The sequence below is a fragment of the Rhopalosiphum padi genome, chromosome 3 (genome assembly GCF_020882245.1).
Source record: "Rhopalosiphum padi isolate XX-2018 chromosome 3, ASM2088224v1, whole genome shotgun sequence".
Classification (NCBI taxonomy): domain Eukaryota; kingdom Metazoa; phylum Arthropoda; class Insecta; order Hemiptera; family Aphididae; genus Rhopalosiphum; species Rhopalosiphum padi.
In genome coordinates, this window is record NC_083599.1 from 12,468,069 (window position 1) to 12,485,767 (window position 17,699).

Consider the following 17,699-nt stretch of genomic DNA (forward strand, 5'->3'; position numbering starts at 1 on the left):
TTGAATGATATGGCGTTAAATAATAAATGATAATCTTATAACTTATAATCTAAAATCTTAATACAAATAAATAAAGTATAACAATACATGTATTACAATTTATCATCCTTATATAAAATGAAATTAAGTGATCCTCAGGGCTATATGAAGTGGAAGTTCCCTTAAATATAGACATTAATTATTCAATAGTGATGGTAGAAAGTAATTAAATATATAAATATATATATTTTTTAATTAATATAATATTAATAATAATGATGATTTTTAGGTTCCTAAAACTTGAAAATTTATTTAAAAATAACATTCTATATTTAATTAAAAATGAATTTATCAAGCTTAATATTTGAAGAAAAAAAATAATTTCTCAGTTTTTTTTTTTTATCAAATATGATAAAAGTACTGTGACCCCCTAAATTGGACATATCTGAGAGGCACCAGCCTAATTATATCACCAGACAAATGTATGTTTTTAAAAATACTATATTATTTAAAAAAAATAATAAAATAATTTTACTTACAGTTGTTATGATAAAGTGTTTTATGTATTTCTTGATGCAAAATTTTAGCATAATCTTCGTTAGGACAATTTGATTTATCTTCAATTATTGATATGAACTTGTATGGTATTAAACCAATTTTAATTATATGAGCAAAAAATTTGGCAGTATTGTATGATTTTTGTATATCAAAATTGTAGCTTGTTACAAAGCAGTGAATAAACATAATTTCCATTAAATCAAAAAATAACTTGTATTTTTTACATAATACCTAAATAAAATAAAAATTAATAATAAAAAAAATTTGGAAAGTGAGAATGATGTTATTTTTTTATTATATTTTGTGGATGTATACACGACAAGTAACTTTGATTTTAACTCCTGAACTTGAGGGTGGTTCTGATAGCCAATTAGATCTAGATTATACCCAAAAAAGGTTTAAATTAAAAATACTCAGTAATTTTCAAAAAATTGGGGAAAACAAACAAAAAGAAGAATTTTCACTCAAAACCAGTTTTGGTGATTATCCATTTTGTTTTTTTGGCTAACTTAAAAATGAATAATTTTAGATAATTAAAATTTTCACCAAATTTTTAAATGATTATTTTCTATATAATATAAAATTTTAAATATTTCCAAAGCATTTTGTCTGTTTTTGAATTATTTATAGATATATTTTTAAAATTTAATATTGTTCACTTCAATTTCTCTGTTTTTTTTTTTGCTAGCCAAAAAAATTGAAAATTAATACAATCTTGATCTTAGTAGTATATAATGGAAATAAATAATTAAAAAAAAATATACAACCACAATCATCTTTTAAAGATATTTTAAGTTCAAAACAATGAATAATAATGTTCATTATTTTGTTATAATTTAAAAACATTATTTATAGGGACTTAAAGTTGTATGTATATTATGAATTTGACTTTATGTAACGAGTACTAATGACATTTTTAAAATATGTTCATTAATTTTTATGGTTTTAACTACAAACTTATTTACATTTTTTTTCAGTAATAAGGTGATATTGGCTCAAAAGCTAATAATAATAATATATATGGTATAGACATATATTATTATAATAATTGTATTAAATAGTAAATACTAATAATATAATAAATGCAATGTTTTTCTAAAAATAAAAATATTAAATCTACCTGTAATACTAATAGTTATAATTTATAACTTATAAATAATTTAAGAGGATGTCAGCGCAATATTTATTTTTTCTCTCAGACACACAACATAGATAAAATGCTTTCAGCTAAAATCATTTTTTTTTTTTATGATTTTTGAGTAATTTTAAAGTAAAATCATCGATTATGAAAATTATAGAAGATAATATTTTTGAGAGAATGACATATCGGTTTATATTTTGTTGTTATTCAATTTTATATTTGACTTTCAAAATAAAAAAAATGTAAATTTAAATGATGTTAAAATTGTTTTGAGACAATACTTAAACAAATCAAAATGTTTTATCTTCAAAAATTGTATTCTTTATCGTTTTTGTAATGGGTGATTTTACTCTAAGATTACTCAAAAACATAAAAAAATAATTCTGTGTAAATGCGTTTTGCGTATGTTGCACATGGGCTAGAAGAGAGAGAAAACAAACAGTACGTTGACATCCTCTTAATAGCAATATCAAAAAATATATTTAATATTTATTTAGTGATATAGGCTTCTTAGCTTAGAATCATTTTTTGTACAAAATAATATATTATTACATTTGAAATTGAACATATCCATCATAGTGACTCAACATCTACTTTACAGTAGAGCAGTATATACTTTTTTAATAGCCTAAAAAGATGTGTTATAAAATGTTTTAAATTGAAATTTTACTTTAGCTAGAAGTCCAAAATTATCTTTATATGTTCTACGTTCACAGCAACAGTCCAAAATCATAAAACAAAATTCCATTTCTTGATCAGGTAAAATAAATTCCTTTAAATATTTTTTATAATCCATTGGCGTGTCTACAATTAAGTTTATAACTTCTCTTAGACATATATTTCTTAAAGATATCATATTTATGTCTTTTCCTATATCATTAATATATTTTATCATTCCAATCACTACAAAAATAGTAACATTTTAAGGTTATTAGAAAATAATTTATAATAGATCCTATAAATAAACAAATCATGTGTATAAAATATGAAAGTAAATTAGTTTTTTTTAAGTTTTTTCAACTCAAAAATATAATAATGCAAAAAGAGAATGTTCTTTAAATTTGATTTATGGTATAGTAGTTAATATTTTAACTAAATAGCTCTTACATTTTTTTTCACCATCATATTGATTATAAAACTTATTTACAGATTCAAATCCATTTTCTTCTTCATCATCATCTTCTTCATCATCATCTTCTTCATCATCATCTTCTTGGAATTGTGATACCAACATTTTATAAAGTTTTTCATTTGTTTCAAATTCCGGATCATATTCGTACTCTTTATTTAAAATTTAAAATTTAAAAATATTTATTTTAAATATACATGAAATTTATTACCTATTTTAATTAATGTATCATCTACAATCGAGTCAAAAGTTGAAAAATGAGTGATTTGACAGTCATTAGTTGGTAGTAAATCAAGATGTTTAAACTTGAATCCATTTTCATATAATACTGATAGTCTCAAACTTAAAACATTGCAAACCTACAATTAAATGAATTGTATTTTGAAATTAAAAATCTAATAAAACTCAGCAGCTGGTTAAAAATATATGTGAAACTAAAATATTTTAAAAAATCAAAAAAAATAATAGTATTTTAAAATTTTTAATAGTAAAAATAAATGGGTATAATCTGGAACTATAAAAATAAAAAAATTACGAAAAAAATATTTGTTTACCTCTTCATCAAGTTGTTCATCATCCAATAAGCTATGAATTGTATCAAATATATTATTCAAATACATTTTAAAGACTTCACTAACTCTTTTACTACATATTTCCAAAAATGCAATAGCTATTTCAATAGAAAAAATAGACGGTTCTTTTAAAAGAAGAGTTAATAGTTCTACAGCTAACTTTTCATCAGCCTAAAATTAATCAAAACTTTAAACTATTCAAAATGAAAACATAAATTAATTAAAAACTTACAACATTATGATTAATCAAATGTCCAATGAACACCGCAGATGCTAAAGCATCAGTTTCTTCATATTGAAAAAAGGCACATTTGAATTTCATAATAATCCTGTTTAAGACTAATTCTCCTATCTCTGGAAACTTTATATTAGAAAGAATAATTTTAAATATAAACCATACAATACCAGTTATATAAAATTACATTTAAACACTTACTACAAGGTTTATGACAGCAACCAAAGTTGCATAAACATGTGTATCGTTGGAACATGAAGTTAGTTGTGCTTGGATAATAAAATTACAAAACAAATTTTGACCTCTTAAAATATTTTGTTTAAGTAATTCTTTTTTTACAGTTCCAATATTAATACCATTGACTTTGCATAATAAGTATACAATTGACATATGTAATTTATCCCAAGTAGTTCTTTGATAAACATCTCTAAAAAATTGAATAAATCAATTTGCATAATTAAATTTATTATACACAAAATAATATAATATTATAACATTATTTATATAATATAATTTTAACTACTATGGAAATTAAACATATTCCAGATGTTTTTTTTTTTTTTAATTCAATTTTAAATTTAAATACATAGTTTCAGCATAGTTAGGCTTTTAAAGATTGAACCATTTTAAGATTAATATTTTAGGAAAAAATGTATTACACTGGATAGAAAAATGTTTAATTTGATTAATTATCTATGTAATAAATACATCTTATAACCAGGGCTCGGGACTTATAGCACTTAAAATCATTAAAATAAGCGCTTAAAAACATCATAAGCACTCAAATAAGCATTTAAAAAACTTATATTTGAGCAAAAATATTAGGAAAAGTTTCTAACTAAAAAAAAATAAATTAATCTTTATATTATAAAAATATCAAACTTCACTTTTGAGACATTTTGTCTTATTGTATAGATTTTTAGAGGAATTTTCTGAAAAAACTATAAAAAGTAGAAATACTGGTAAAAAAAAAAACACTTTCAAATTTCATAATCGAATGTGTTGTAACATGACATACACTTCCATAGCACTTTGCTACATTTTAAGTCAATCCATAAAAATAAGCAAATGCTTTAAGTCCCGAGCTCTGCTTATAACTAATTTAAAAAAATATATTGAATAATATGTATACTTTATATTTTATGTGCATCAGTGATTTGTCCCCCTATAAAATAATCAGTTATTTCTTTATAATAGATATAATTAGTGGCAGCAAAGGTAGCACGTACATTTTATTGGAAATTTAAGTAATATACTATAAGAGCTTTTTTAAGAGATGTGTCAAACATACAATTTTAATAACTTGAATTGGAATTTTATTTTAACTTTTAAATTTAAAAATATAATAGTAGTAAATTAATACATTTTAATAAAAATAAATAAATATTCTTAAGTTTTAAAGATTTTTAAATAAATCAAATATAAAATTAAAAAAAAAAATGTTAAAAACTTAAGTTTTTACAAAAAATTTAATATTTTTATATAACTAGGTATTTTAAATTTAATATTAAAAATATTCAAAAAATACATCCAGTATTACAAAAAATTATCAAATTAATATAATGTAATATTAAATCATTTTAAACTATATTGTACTTTAACTTTTTACTAAACTTCAAACTGTTTGAATTGTTTTAAATTTGAGGAATAAAGAGTTTAAGAACTAAATCCTGCTTTTTGTAAATAATAGATATTTTAAGATTGTATAGTATTTATTATATATTTTAGATAAATGTTAAAAGAAGCATTATGGTGTCATAAAAATATGTATTTATCATTAAACATGTCTAAAGGATCTTAAAATAAATTATATTGCAATTTAAAATAAATACTTAACATCCTATAGCACTACGTATATTATTATATATTTTATTTAAGTAACAAAAACAATAAAGAAGTATAATAAATACCTTGATTTATCTATAAATTCTTGCTCGTCATTTACACAGTTTGATTTTGTATCTGTAAAATAGATTTCGTGATTATAGTACAGTATTTAATCTAATATATTTTGGCAGTTATAAAAATATAAATAATAAAAAAAAAAAATTAATATAGCTTATCAATGATCTAATATGACTTATTTTCATTTCTTATAACCAGAACTCTTTAATGTTTGGTTTTAGTAGGTCAGGTATCTCTTATGTACATAATATAGTTGGCTTATAAATTGTATATATAAACAATTGTTAATTTAGACCACATTAAAAATTATGATTTTATAGATAATTATTAATTAAAGAAGCAGAAGGCCAAACACGTTTATCATAAAACAAAAAAACAACTCATAAAAGAAAATCAACATATGCAACAATATTTTTACAAATCTTGATGACAATTCATCGACAATATAAACATTACTAAGTGTAACAAAGTAGTAACAACCTATATTGACCATTTATAATATATTTAATTATTTATATTGTATCAATCTTTAACAATTTACTAAAAATTGTTATTACATAGTATCAAGAAACAAAATTGTGAATGTACAATAGAGTTCCTTTTGATCAGAGGAAGAGTGAGTAATTATGAAATCACCTTTCACCTTTTTTTCTGATATTTATTGATAAATAGATTCCTAGTAATAATTCACAATTTCACAGTTAGATAGATATTTTTAAAAATGTAGCCATATAGGTATATTACTATTTTAACAAGCTAAACATTCAATAGTTAAAGCCATAAATAAAAAATAAAAATAAATACTTTGCAAAAATAATAAATAAAAGGTTTAATATTATGAACAATCAAAATAATTTAGATATTGTTTTATAGTGCATATTATTAAATTATAAAATATAATCACCCTTCTTAATTTTTACAATTTGTAAATTGTACATATTACAATAAATGTACTTATATAATATATTATACTTACATCATAAAATTAGAGAAAATACATGTTTATTATTATAGTAGTTATATATGAAATTTCTTTTAATATTTTGACCTAAAAAATGGTATTTATGTGCTCCTTGTTTGAATAAGCTAAATTACAAATATGAATAATAAAAATACTAATTTTTCATGTATTATATCATAATTTAAATTGTAGTATATTTTTAAAATTTCCAAAGGGGTCTCATAGAATTTTAATAATTTGTTTATTAACCAACACAGGTTTCTCTGATCGGTTAGTCACTAATGGTTAACTTATACTTAATATAACTATAGCTTTTATTTATAAAAGACATTTATATAAAATTATTAGAATAATACAAAATTAAATTAGAACATCATGAAATATCAAAGTAAAACTAAAGGTACTTAAATAGTGAAAAATTACCTAATTTAGTTTTTTTATTTAAATTATTAATGTACACAAAATTAAGTATTTAAGATACATTAGATGTATATTGTACAGGGGAATATTATTTTAACTATACTAATATTATTACTTTTCAAAATGTTTATCAATTTATCATCAAATGTGTAGGTATTTGGGATCCCAAATTTAATGGTCGAATAACAAATCAGTAAGTAAGAATAATAGTTCAATGATAATCTGTATAAAATTAATATTTTGTATAGTTCATAATATAATACCTAAAAGGCGTCTCCAAACTTTTTACTCAAGGACCATAAAAAAATTAATAAGCTTTTTGCACTGCCAATACATACAGATATTTATTAAATAACATTTGTAATTTGTAATTTCACAGGAATGTAATTAACTGATTAAATAAAAACACACTCTTAACAGTTGTTATGGCTTGCTGTTTTTTAATATAGTTTAGAATAAATTTGAGTTTAGTCATTAAGAAGAATGTAGTTTTTTAAACTTGTTTAATATGAACGAAATAGGTACTATACTATATAAATTGTACACTATTAAAAACTTAAATAAAAAAAATAATTAAGATAATACGAATACTTCATTTTTGAATAATTGTCTGCAGTTAAAGTGTCTGTGCGCAGACTATAGTTTGGAGACTCCTATAATAGACAAAAATTTACGCTACAATTTATTATTTGACTATAACCATTTTATATTTTGTTGGTAGATAGCATACAACAATAAAGATACTATAATTACAAAAAATCTGGTTCATTGGGCATAGTCTGCGCATAGTATGAGTCATAGATTAGCTATAGGAATGCGAATGCTATTATTTTATATTGTAGCAGATCCAGTGTTTGTTGTTTTTTGTTAAACATGTAAAAATAATGAAAATAACATTTCAATATAAAACGTAAATAACTTGATTGGTGATTAATAACTACTTCATCGACCGTAACACTAATACCAGTAACTGTCGATAAGAATACTTTCACGGTTTATAGCCGTGAATATCCAAGATCCGATACATTTTTGATCTCCGATTCAAGATTTTAAACTGTTAAAAGATTAATATGAAATTATTAAACACTACATTAGTCGACGATTGAGACGAAAACCATATAAAATAACAACTGTGTCCTGTATACTTGGCTGCTGGTGTGTTACGGTCTTCTCACCGAGATTAACTCGGTACATCTTTGTACGAGTAAAATCGTCACCGAAACAAAAACTACTTACGTTGTTCTTCGCCACTTGTGAACAGGCTCATGTCGATTTCCATTTCTGTCATTCCACGCAGGAAAGCTTTTCGGCTTCGACTCTTGAAACGAAAAGTGAAGAGTAACGAATCGTTAGTTTACCTAACCTAACCTTGTCGAATACAAATAATGTAAACGCAAACTCGCAAAACAAGATGACAACTACTAAACGCGCAGGCGCGGAAGCTGATGAACTACGAGAACCGGCGGTAGTGGCGACTGGTGGGCGTGATAAGTAAGCAATGCACTAGTGCGTCGGCGTCGTTTGCCCGTCACCAACTCAGAACTCGCAATGGCGTCGCTCGACGTAAACAACGCAGTATAACCTCAAAAACGGTTATGAATCGATAAAATATAAATCAGTACCTATTAGATAATTATGAATTAAAATTTACGTTATCCACTGCCCAGTCGCGAGTAAAAATGATTAACGAACATAATACAAATTACAGACTGATGCGAAAAAACAATAATCAAAATATTATGTACCGTGGAAATCACATGAACTACTACTGAGTACCTACTCAGAGTCTGGTAACAACCGGTTATCGCCGTTCGGAGATATGACGTAAACTATCAACTATGGATCAACGGTGGGTATATCGATAACGAGTTATCAGTAAGCAGCTGCTACTGCGCTCTCTCGATTTTACTATATTATTGGGTACATTTTATCCTGTAAAACAGTGTTTCCAACTTCTTTTACACGCGGAACCTTTTCAGGAGCTTGAACGTTCTGTGAAACCCCCATATAATTTTTGAAGCTTTCTACGTTCAAATCAATTAATTAAAATAAAAAAAATATTATTAATTAATTTATATTTTCCCAAATTTTCACAGAACCTTTGGCACCGGCTGATGGAAGTACGGAACCATTAGGTTCCGCGGAACACCAATTGGGAAAAATAATGATTTTAAAATATTTGCGTTTCAGCTAGGTAGTTAAAAACAATGACGCGTTCAGAATTGTTTGGTCATCACTTAGTTTCGAAGTTATAGTCTACTGAAACTTCGCCAATTTGGCATTTATAACGCGCGTTATCATTGTTATCGAAACAAATTATGCACTTGTGCGTAGAGCACCGGGTACAGCAACTCAGGCACGTATACCTCCACCGGGAATTTTTTTTTTTTTTTTTTTTTTTTTGAGTACGTGCCTGCAGCAACTATAGCGCCGCTCAGTCGCAATTACCGAATATCCACTATTGTGTTTGAGCTCCGACAATTTGACTCACGAAACTATTTACTATGATTTAACTAATCAGTAACCAGTCATGTTAGCAGTTTAAAATAATTGAAACATTGAAAGGCATACTTATACAATATACATACTTATTACTTAATTAACTAAAATATATTTTTGGTGATATTAAGAGGGTTCTCCCCCAATTTAAATATTGTGATGTTTAGTTTAGATTATAGACATTTTGAAAGGGGAGGGGTTTCAAGCTATCAGACGTAGAGGGGAGTGATGTATTCTGATATTCAGGTTATTGACATCCCTTTCCCCTAAACAATTTTAAATAAAACGTATTTGCCATTATTTTATATATTGGAACAATATGATAACATTTAATTATTTTAATTGACAACAGTATAAATAAACACCTTTTAACAGTTATTTATTTGCAAGAACATAGGTATATCAAAGTTATATATAATAATTTTTTTAATAAATAATCAATTATTATATAATACAATAAATAATTAATAAATAAAAATTGAATGATTTTTAAAACATGAAAAAATTAAAAACTACAAAAAAACAACATTTTTGAAAAATTTGTCAGCCAACCTCCTCGTGGTGTCTCTAGGGTTACGCTTTTAGGCTGAATTTAAGATTAAATATTGAAAAAAATGTATAATGACCCGGGAATCAACTCCTAAATACCTTTTAATGACCCGGGAGTAAACTCATCAGTGTAGGTAAACAGGTAAGTACACGGGAATTAACTCGTACGTAACCCATAAACTAATCTTCAAATTTCGATTTTTATGTATTTTTATGTACTATCCAATATATGCATTATATATATTCAAAATAAGCAAAAATATGTAAAATAAAATTGTTCGATTTCATCGAGAATAAGCCAAATCGTGGACATATCTAACAACCAATCAATTTGGAAAAACATGGAAATGCATAGAAATACTAGCTCTATAGTTATCAGCGTGTACCCATCATATTACATTTAATTTTTAATTTTTAATTTATAAAACAAAAAAAGAGTGTATAGTATTTATTTCTTAGTATCCTAGGTAATATATTTGTAAATATATTTTATTATTGTTTTCAGAACAGAACATTTTATTAAACGTTTCAACTTCAAAATGTACTAGTAATGAAAAAATAAATCTAAAAACAAAACATAATAAATCAATTTAAATCTCACTATTATTAATTTTAAAATACTCCTATAAGCTAATAATGATTTATGCAAGTGGCGTATATAAGAATCAATGTTGATGGGAGGTACCCCCCCCCCCCCCTATTTACATCACTGGATTTATGGCTGTTGATTTGTCAAGTATTAATGCTGTATTATATATAGTGCTAAAGTAGGTAAAAAATATAATATGATATTGATTTAAATGTATAAAATGTATTATTAAGAATACCAAATGTATTTATATTTAGAATTCAATTCAAAGATTCACTTATATTTTTCCTGCGATATCGAATACTTTTGGAATCATTGTTAATACTTTTCGATCTCTTATTAGAAGATAATTTATAATTGATAATTATTAGAATTTTTTTGAAAAAAATTAATTGAGAGACGACACCGCCAACACTCAAATATCCCTATTCCCCATAATAATTATGCATTTACACAAATGTATAATATTATATAATTAAGGATAAAAAAAAATCTACCATAACTATACCAATGAATTGAAAATTAATATACATTTATTCACCATATTTACTACGACTATAATTTTTCTTTTCTAGGAAACTAGAATACTAGATAGAAGCACCGAAAGGAAATAACAGTTGGTCGAAACAATGCAATATGATAATATGATATATTATTATATACACAAGTTTAAAGTTGTTTTTATAATAACAATAATATAATAATTGTTGGTCTTCTGTTTTAGTTAAGCGGATAGCCTGAGATAATCAAATATAATACAATATAATATAATATGCTTAAAGCTAATTGTAATTTTTAGTTTTTAATCTTCGTCGTATACCTTCTAACCATGTAATCATACCTATTAATTAGATTAATTGTGTTCACGTTTTGACCTCTTATATAATCTATCCGAAGGTGATCTAGACAAATCTATAACATAAAAATTAAATTATATAAACTTAAATAAAAAAATATAACTAAAAAGTAACCTTTCTTTTTCTTAACCACTTTGTTTTGAATTCCATGTATTGTGTTATACAACGTACACACTAATATTTTACTGCGTTCGTCGTAAGACACCTTAGAATCTTCGATCAATGCTATGGCTATATTCAAAGTTTCAATTGCACTAAAGTATTCACCATTACTAGCATTAGTTATAGCTCGTGCTATAGCAGAACTAGACACAATTCTATTCCTGTTAATAATATAATTTATTTCTGATTCTGTCATTTTTGTTTGAGATCGATAAGAGTTTGTACAGGAAGGATGATAATCTTTATACGAATAGCTTTTAGAATATGTAAGAGGTGTGCTGATTTGATTGGATATTGAAGGATTAACTGGTGCTTGACAATGATAACTTTGATTTGTTTGACCTGAATAGAATATTACCATAAAATTTATACATAAATATACATTAGGAATTTAGTTTTTAATACATTTAAAATAAAATATTTTACAATAATACAAAAATACATTTAATCGCTAGGTTTAAGGAAGAGTTTAAAAAATACAACGGACAGTTTCACTCACTAAGTGTACCCCCAACTCCTATTAGACATTTTTCTGGTGTGACCTAAAAAAATATTATCATAAAAAACTTTTAATCAAAAACACTTTCGAACAACAAAATAGATTGTAAAATTGAAACTTACAAATGATTTACCCATATTTTGTTGATATGATCTATTCCATTGATTTTCATAACCTGTGATTTGTGGATACTGTTGGTGGGTTTTTATACAAACAGACATTGGTGGCATTCTAGTATGATAAGGCTTACCTACTGATGAATTTTTTAATGGCTTTTTGTTAGGAGTTCTAGACATATCTTTCATAGAAGATATGTTTTGATATATTGATGAAAGGGAAAACCGAGTTTCTGATTTTGATTCAAACTAAAAAAATAAAAATGTCAATAAGTATATTAGTATATTAATAGAATGTTAATAGTATAATAATTTGTAAATTTAGATAAATTATTACCATAAAATATGCACTCGATGATGGATATGTAACATCAGGTTTTCGTCCATGAATAAGTTTATTTGGTAATTTCTTCAAAATCCGATTTAAACTTTGCTCTGATTCTAATGTAACAATACAAAAACCTTTTGATTGGCCATTTTCTCGATTTTCAAAAAATTGAATATCAATGATATTATGAACTCCGACGTCATTTATAGAGTCCATTATATCTTGATCTGTTGTCCACTATAAAAATTATTTAGGTATGCTATTGTACATTTTAGGCGAATTGGTATGATAATTTATATGACTTAAAATTTTAAGTATCTAGACATTAAACTATAAATACATATATATTTATTTAATTTACCCAAGTCAAATTACCAATAAACAATTGGTGGAAATTGGAATAATTGATTTTATTTGTCATGTCACCATCATCTATCAGTGAATCGTCATTGGAACCAAATTTGGAGTCATCAATAATATTTTTACCAAGAGTTGTCACTAAATGATCCTAAAAAAAAAATAAACAGCGTGGTGTTAATTCTAGAAAATAAACATATAACGCATAAGTATTAAATAATGTGAATGCATATGAGTAAATATAGTAGAGCCCGTTAAGAAATGGGATTGGGATTCAGTTGGGGTAATAAGTAGCCTACAAAAACATCATCGTGTTACTTAGATTACCTTAATGGCTTAATAGGACTATGTTCAGTTGAACTTTAACTACCTAACATTGAAATTGTATAGCTAATAATTATATATCTATATTATGGACGATGATAATGTAGTATACCTATTACATAATATAACCAATAATTATTTATTACATAGAGAAACAATAGTCAAATCTGAAATACTCATAAATAAATATTTATAGAATAAATAGGAAAGTATAAATACAAGGTACCTACAACATAGGTTACCGTGAATTCTCTAGTAAAATGTAGGAAAACTATCCAAACCATATGTCTACTATGAGCAGAAATTATTTGGTATGTTTATCGTAATATTTACTTCGTAGATATTTTTAATTGAGTAGGTACCTTTTTATTACGGGGTTCCAATCGATCCTGGTTTCCGGCGTACTGGTCTTGGTCCATGTCAATTTTAGTTTTCAACGTCTCCATTGATGCGTTATCGAACAGCGTTCGTGATTCCAGTTTCAGGTGCGGAATGGACACGACTGTTCGCGAGATCCTGAATTGATCCTCTATCGCCTTCGCGAGGCAACAAACTAACCCGTCGAAGATTATTGATGGCAATTTACCTTTATCGTGATTGATTAGGTAAGTTGCAAAAAAATGCGTTATATTACCATAAATGGATGACAACGGTAGCTAATGGCACAGGTAGTGTTATCTACCAGTAGTGCAGTGATCTTGAGGCGTTTACGGTTTTTTTTTCTTAACAAAAATCGCTTCGTATTCATAAAATCGAATTAGATTTCAAGATAATATTATTACTGCACATTATCCATTTAAAAAATTGTTTTTGTGTTTATAAAATAACGACAACATGACTACACTATTTATATAGTAGGTATTTGTTTTTATTAACCAGCAACATATATTTTATAATACTGTGTACTATACTATAAATAAGTTATATTATACTTGATTTTATTAGTCAGCTTTTAGCGTGTATACATTCAAATGTAATGGAGGTATACACTATACAGGCATCTTCAAATGTACATTGTACATAGTTAGAAATGTTTCAAGACATTTATTATATAGACTAATTTATTAGTTATTCTGGACAGGGGTATGCAAATGGATTTTTAAGGTTATACCTTCTAATGGGTTCAGTGGACTCACTGGACTCACCCAATAAGTAATAACAACAAAAACTAAACCATTTTAGGTATATATAAACACAATATAAGAGTAAAAATTAATTTATCGACTAGATAATATTATGTACACAAATAATGTATAATATATTATAGTATATTAATAAACAACAGACTTATGACTACTACTAACAAAAGTTTCATTATTATTTTTGTACAATATTTTTTTAATCATCGTTTGGATCCAGTTGGATAGAGTAACTAGTAAGCATAGTTGCAATTATGGTTTAACTCCAAGAGAGTGGCTACAGCCCTTATCAATGCTGTTATTATAAAATAACTCTTGGTGAGAGGTGGTGGAGAGAGGGTGGTGGCGGGTGGGGTGATCCACCACACAAAGTAATAGGTAGTAAAGAAGGTTTTAAAACGATATTTATCGGAGATGATTTATCAACCTTATTGGTTATCACAATAGACACTAAGAATATAGCTATTAATATTAAATTATTCTTCTTTTAGTATTATGATAGGTTGATAAAAATTTTTTTATTTATTGTACTATTAGTACCTATTTAATTATAATAATAATAGATATTCAAACAATATTATATTAATATTATTAATATATGAGTTAATAATATCTTGCTGTAACAACACAATACCATAACACAGATGAGTGAATAAGTTATTCATAGTCAAAATGGTAAGCGGTCACTTTGTACGGTCAGGTAAAATTTTAGATTGCAGAACACGGACACTGTAGTTTGTACTATTATATATTAATGTATATAGTAATATACATAAGTGTTATGTGTATATATAATGTAAATTATTAAAATGTAAAAATTAAATATAAAAAAAAAGTAAATTTATTAAAAGTGTTATAAAATATAGTATATTACTATTAGTCAAAATAATCAGTTTAAATCAATTAAAAATGTGTACAATATAAATATATGCCAAAAACGTGCCCCCAAACGAGAAATAATGTTAAAAGCGACATACCTATATAATATATGGAATTTAAAAATTCAAAATTATTTCTCTGATTTGGTGCTGGTTACATAAAGTTAATAGCTTATTATTTTCACCAGAATTAGATTTTTGCTTCTTATGTAACCTATTGCCACATTCGTCCAATTGTATTGCCTGCAGCAAAACTGTCCAAAAACTTGGTGAATGTATAAGATACTTAGATAACAGTTAGATTTACCAAATAATATTTAAACTTAATAACAATTTTAATAAAATTGTATGTAATATGTATATACTTTATGTATACAATAAAACAAATAGTGTCCGCGTTCTGCAATGTACCTTTTACCCGACCGTACAAAGTGTTCGCGTTTCGCACTTTTGATGCTCGACCATACAGCGACCTAGATTAAACCCATATAAAATACAATCATGTATATGTATTTTTAATTATTTTATACAGATATAAGAACAACTTATGTAGAATCATGTCGGAGCGGAATTTTGCAATGAAACTGATTGAATAAATATTTGTTTTAAATTGAATCTTAAATATTCACAAACATTTTAATGAATATAAAATAATTAACATTGGATTGCCGTTAAATATTAATATATTATCAATGTATTACATTAACACAATTATTATTCAACGTTAAAAATTAATCTTGATTTAATATTTAAAATATATCATTTAATAAATAATAAAACCCAATTTGTGTTCAAAATATATTAATTATATAAACGATTGACGAGTTGGCTTTAATTTTTTTCTATGTTTTAATATAAATAATTTATAGGAGTGCCGTAAAAAAAATGAACGTATAATTATTATATGTATTCACTATATAATATTATATGAGCATATTATGCATGACTATATTATAGTCATGCTGAGCATATACCACACGTCCACATAAATTGTATTTACTTTATTTTTTAAAATTATAGAGCGATGAGCGAATAACATACTGCGTATCTATTACGTTATAATACAATAATAATTCCGTATAGATATCCCCACAATTTTCCTCATTTTAATTTAATATTTAAATAATTAATAAACAGCGATATTAAGCAGGTATAATTAAAAAAGAATGTAATGAAAATAACTAATTAAAAATGATCATGATTTACTAGACGAACTGACGAAGACGTACTTTTACCATAATCGATACTTATATCAAACCTTTCATCGGTAAATGAAATACTAATATAAGGCAATATGAACTATTATTATGAATTTATGGAAGTGTGAACTAATATAATTTTATATTTTGTGTTGTGTACTTATATTATTATTTTTATGATGGGCATGAACTAAATAGTAAATACTAATGCATACCTATACTGTTGTGTTAAAAAAATATAATATGCCGGTACACATATTTTATTTAAATTATAAAATAGTAATTAGTAGGTATTTATTAAATACAAATAATGAAATAAAGATTCAACAGAGTTGTTAGGTACCTAATATTATACCTAATATTATTATAAATTTAACCAGGTATTTTGTCTGATATTATTTTATAATAACAAGCTTTGCCCAAAACTATTATTGTATATTATTGTATCAAAGCATAATAACAAATAATAATTATATACGGTAAGATTTGGATACGAATAAACTTCAGCGGTTTGCGACTATGTATATTATTATTATTATTATTATTAATAATATTGATCTTTTCCCGAAATACGTACACGATATTACAGAAATAGTTTATTCCAATAACGGAAGAGGTAAAATAATAATGTTCGACCACTGATTATTTTAAATTTAAATTAAATTTATTATTTGAAGTTCTAAATGTTGGTTATACTGCAGTTGTTTGTGTTAGGTCATGACGTCTGTTATAGTAATATTACTAGTCAGTATCAATAGTGTGCTGTTTGCGTTCTCGTTGTTCGCGTGTGTAATGGTCATTGGTAGAGCAAGGACTTTCATGCATTTGCATATTTTTTCTGGTTAGCTTTATCGTATGCTTGTTAAGTACAAAATACATTTCATAACGTTTATGATGAAATACTCAGTTTTCAGTGCATATTTTGATGATTTATCGAAAAACAAGCGCTTTGGTGAATCATGAATCAAGGTCAACAATTTGTTGTAAATTTATAAAGACGATAAAGATGAATTTTATCTTGAAATAATAATAATGGTTAGTATTTATTATGTCTATTTTTGTATTTTTATTTAACGAATAGTAGGTACGTGGTATAAAAACGAAAGTATCAAGTATCTATAGTCAGTGGGTACCGGGTAGATTAGATTAGCATTAGTTCTAGAACATTCGCCGCGTGTGTGTGAGTTTAGTGTGTTTAATTTTTATATAACGTTCGTATGTTTAATTTTTGTCACTCAATATTCCAAAAGAAAAATCGACAAAAGCTTATCATTTGCGTAATTTTGTAATCGAGTTTGGTGAA

At 25.4% G+C, this 17,699-nt stretch overlaps 2 protein-coding genes across 2 annotated transcripts; both read right to left on the bottom strand.

Annotated features, from left to right (window-relative positions):
* Positions 1 to 510: 510 nt before the first annotated feature.
* Positions 511 to 8,188, bottom strand: LOC132924806 (pre-mRNA-splicing factor CWC22 homolog). Its single transcript, XM_060989249.1, has 9 exons — positions 8,137 to 8,188; positions 5,525 to 5,576; positions 3,816 to 4,041; positions 3,612 to 3,740; positions 3,362 to 3,550; positions 3,019 to 3,166; positions 2,786 to 2,959; positions 2,349 to 2,581; positions 511 to 756 (listed from the first exon to the last, which is right to left on the bottom strand). Exons 1-9 carry the CDS (start codon positions 8,186 to 8,188, stop codon positions 511 to 513), a joined length of 1,449 nt encoding a protein of 482 aa, XP_060845232.1.
* Positions 8,189 to 11,270: 3,082 nt separating this feature from the next.
* On the bottom strand, positions 11,271 to 13,626 carry LOC132924807 (cleavage and polyadenylation specificity factor subunit 6-like). Its single transcript, XM_060989250.1, has 7 exons — positions 13,543 to 13,626; positions 12,861 to 13,007; positions 12,509 to 12,736; positions 12,178 to 12,420; positions 12,056 to 12,098; positions 11,509 to 11,898; positions 11,271 to 11,449 (listed from the first exon to the last, which is right to left on the bottom strand). The coding sequence occupies exons 1-7, from the start codon at positions 13,624 to 13,626 to the stop codon at positions 11,391 to 11,393; spliced, it is 1,194 nt and encodes a 397-aa protein (XP_060845233.1). The 3' UTR covers positions 11,271 to 11,390.
* Between the last annotated feature and the right edge of the window lie 4,073 nt (positions 13,627 to 17,699).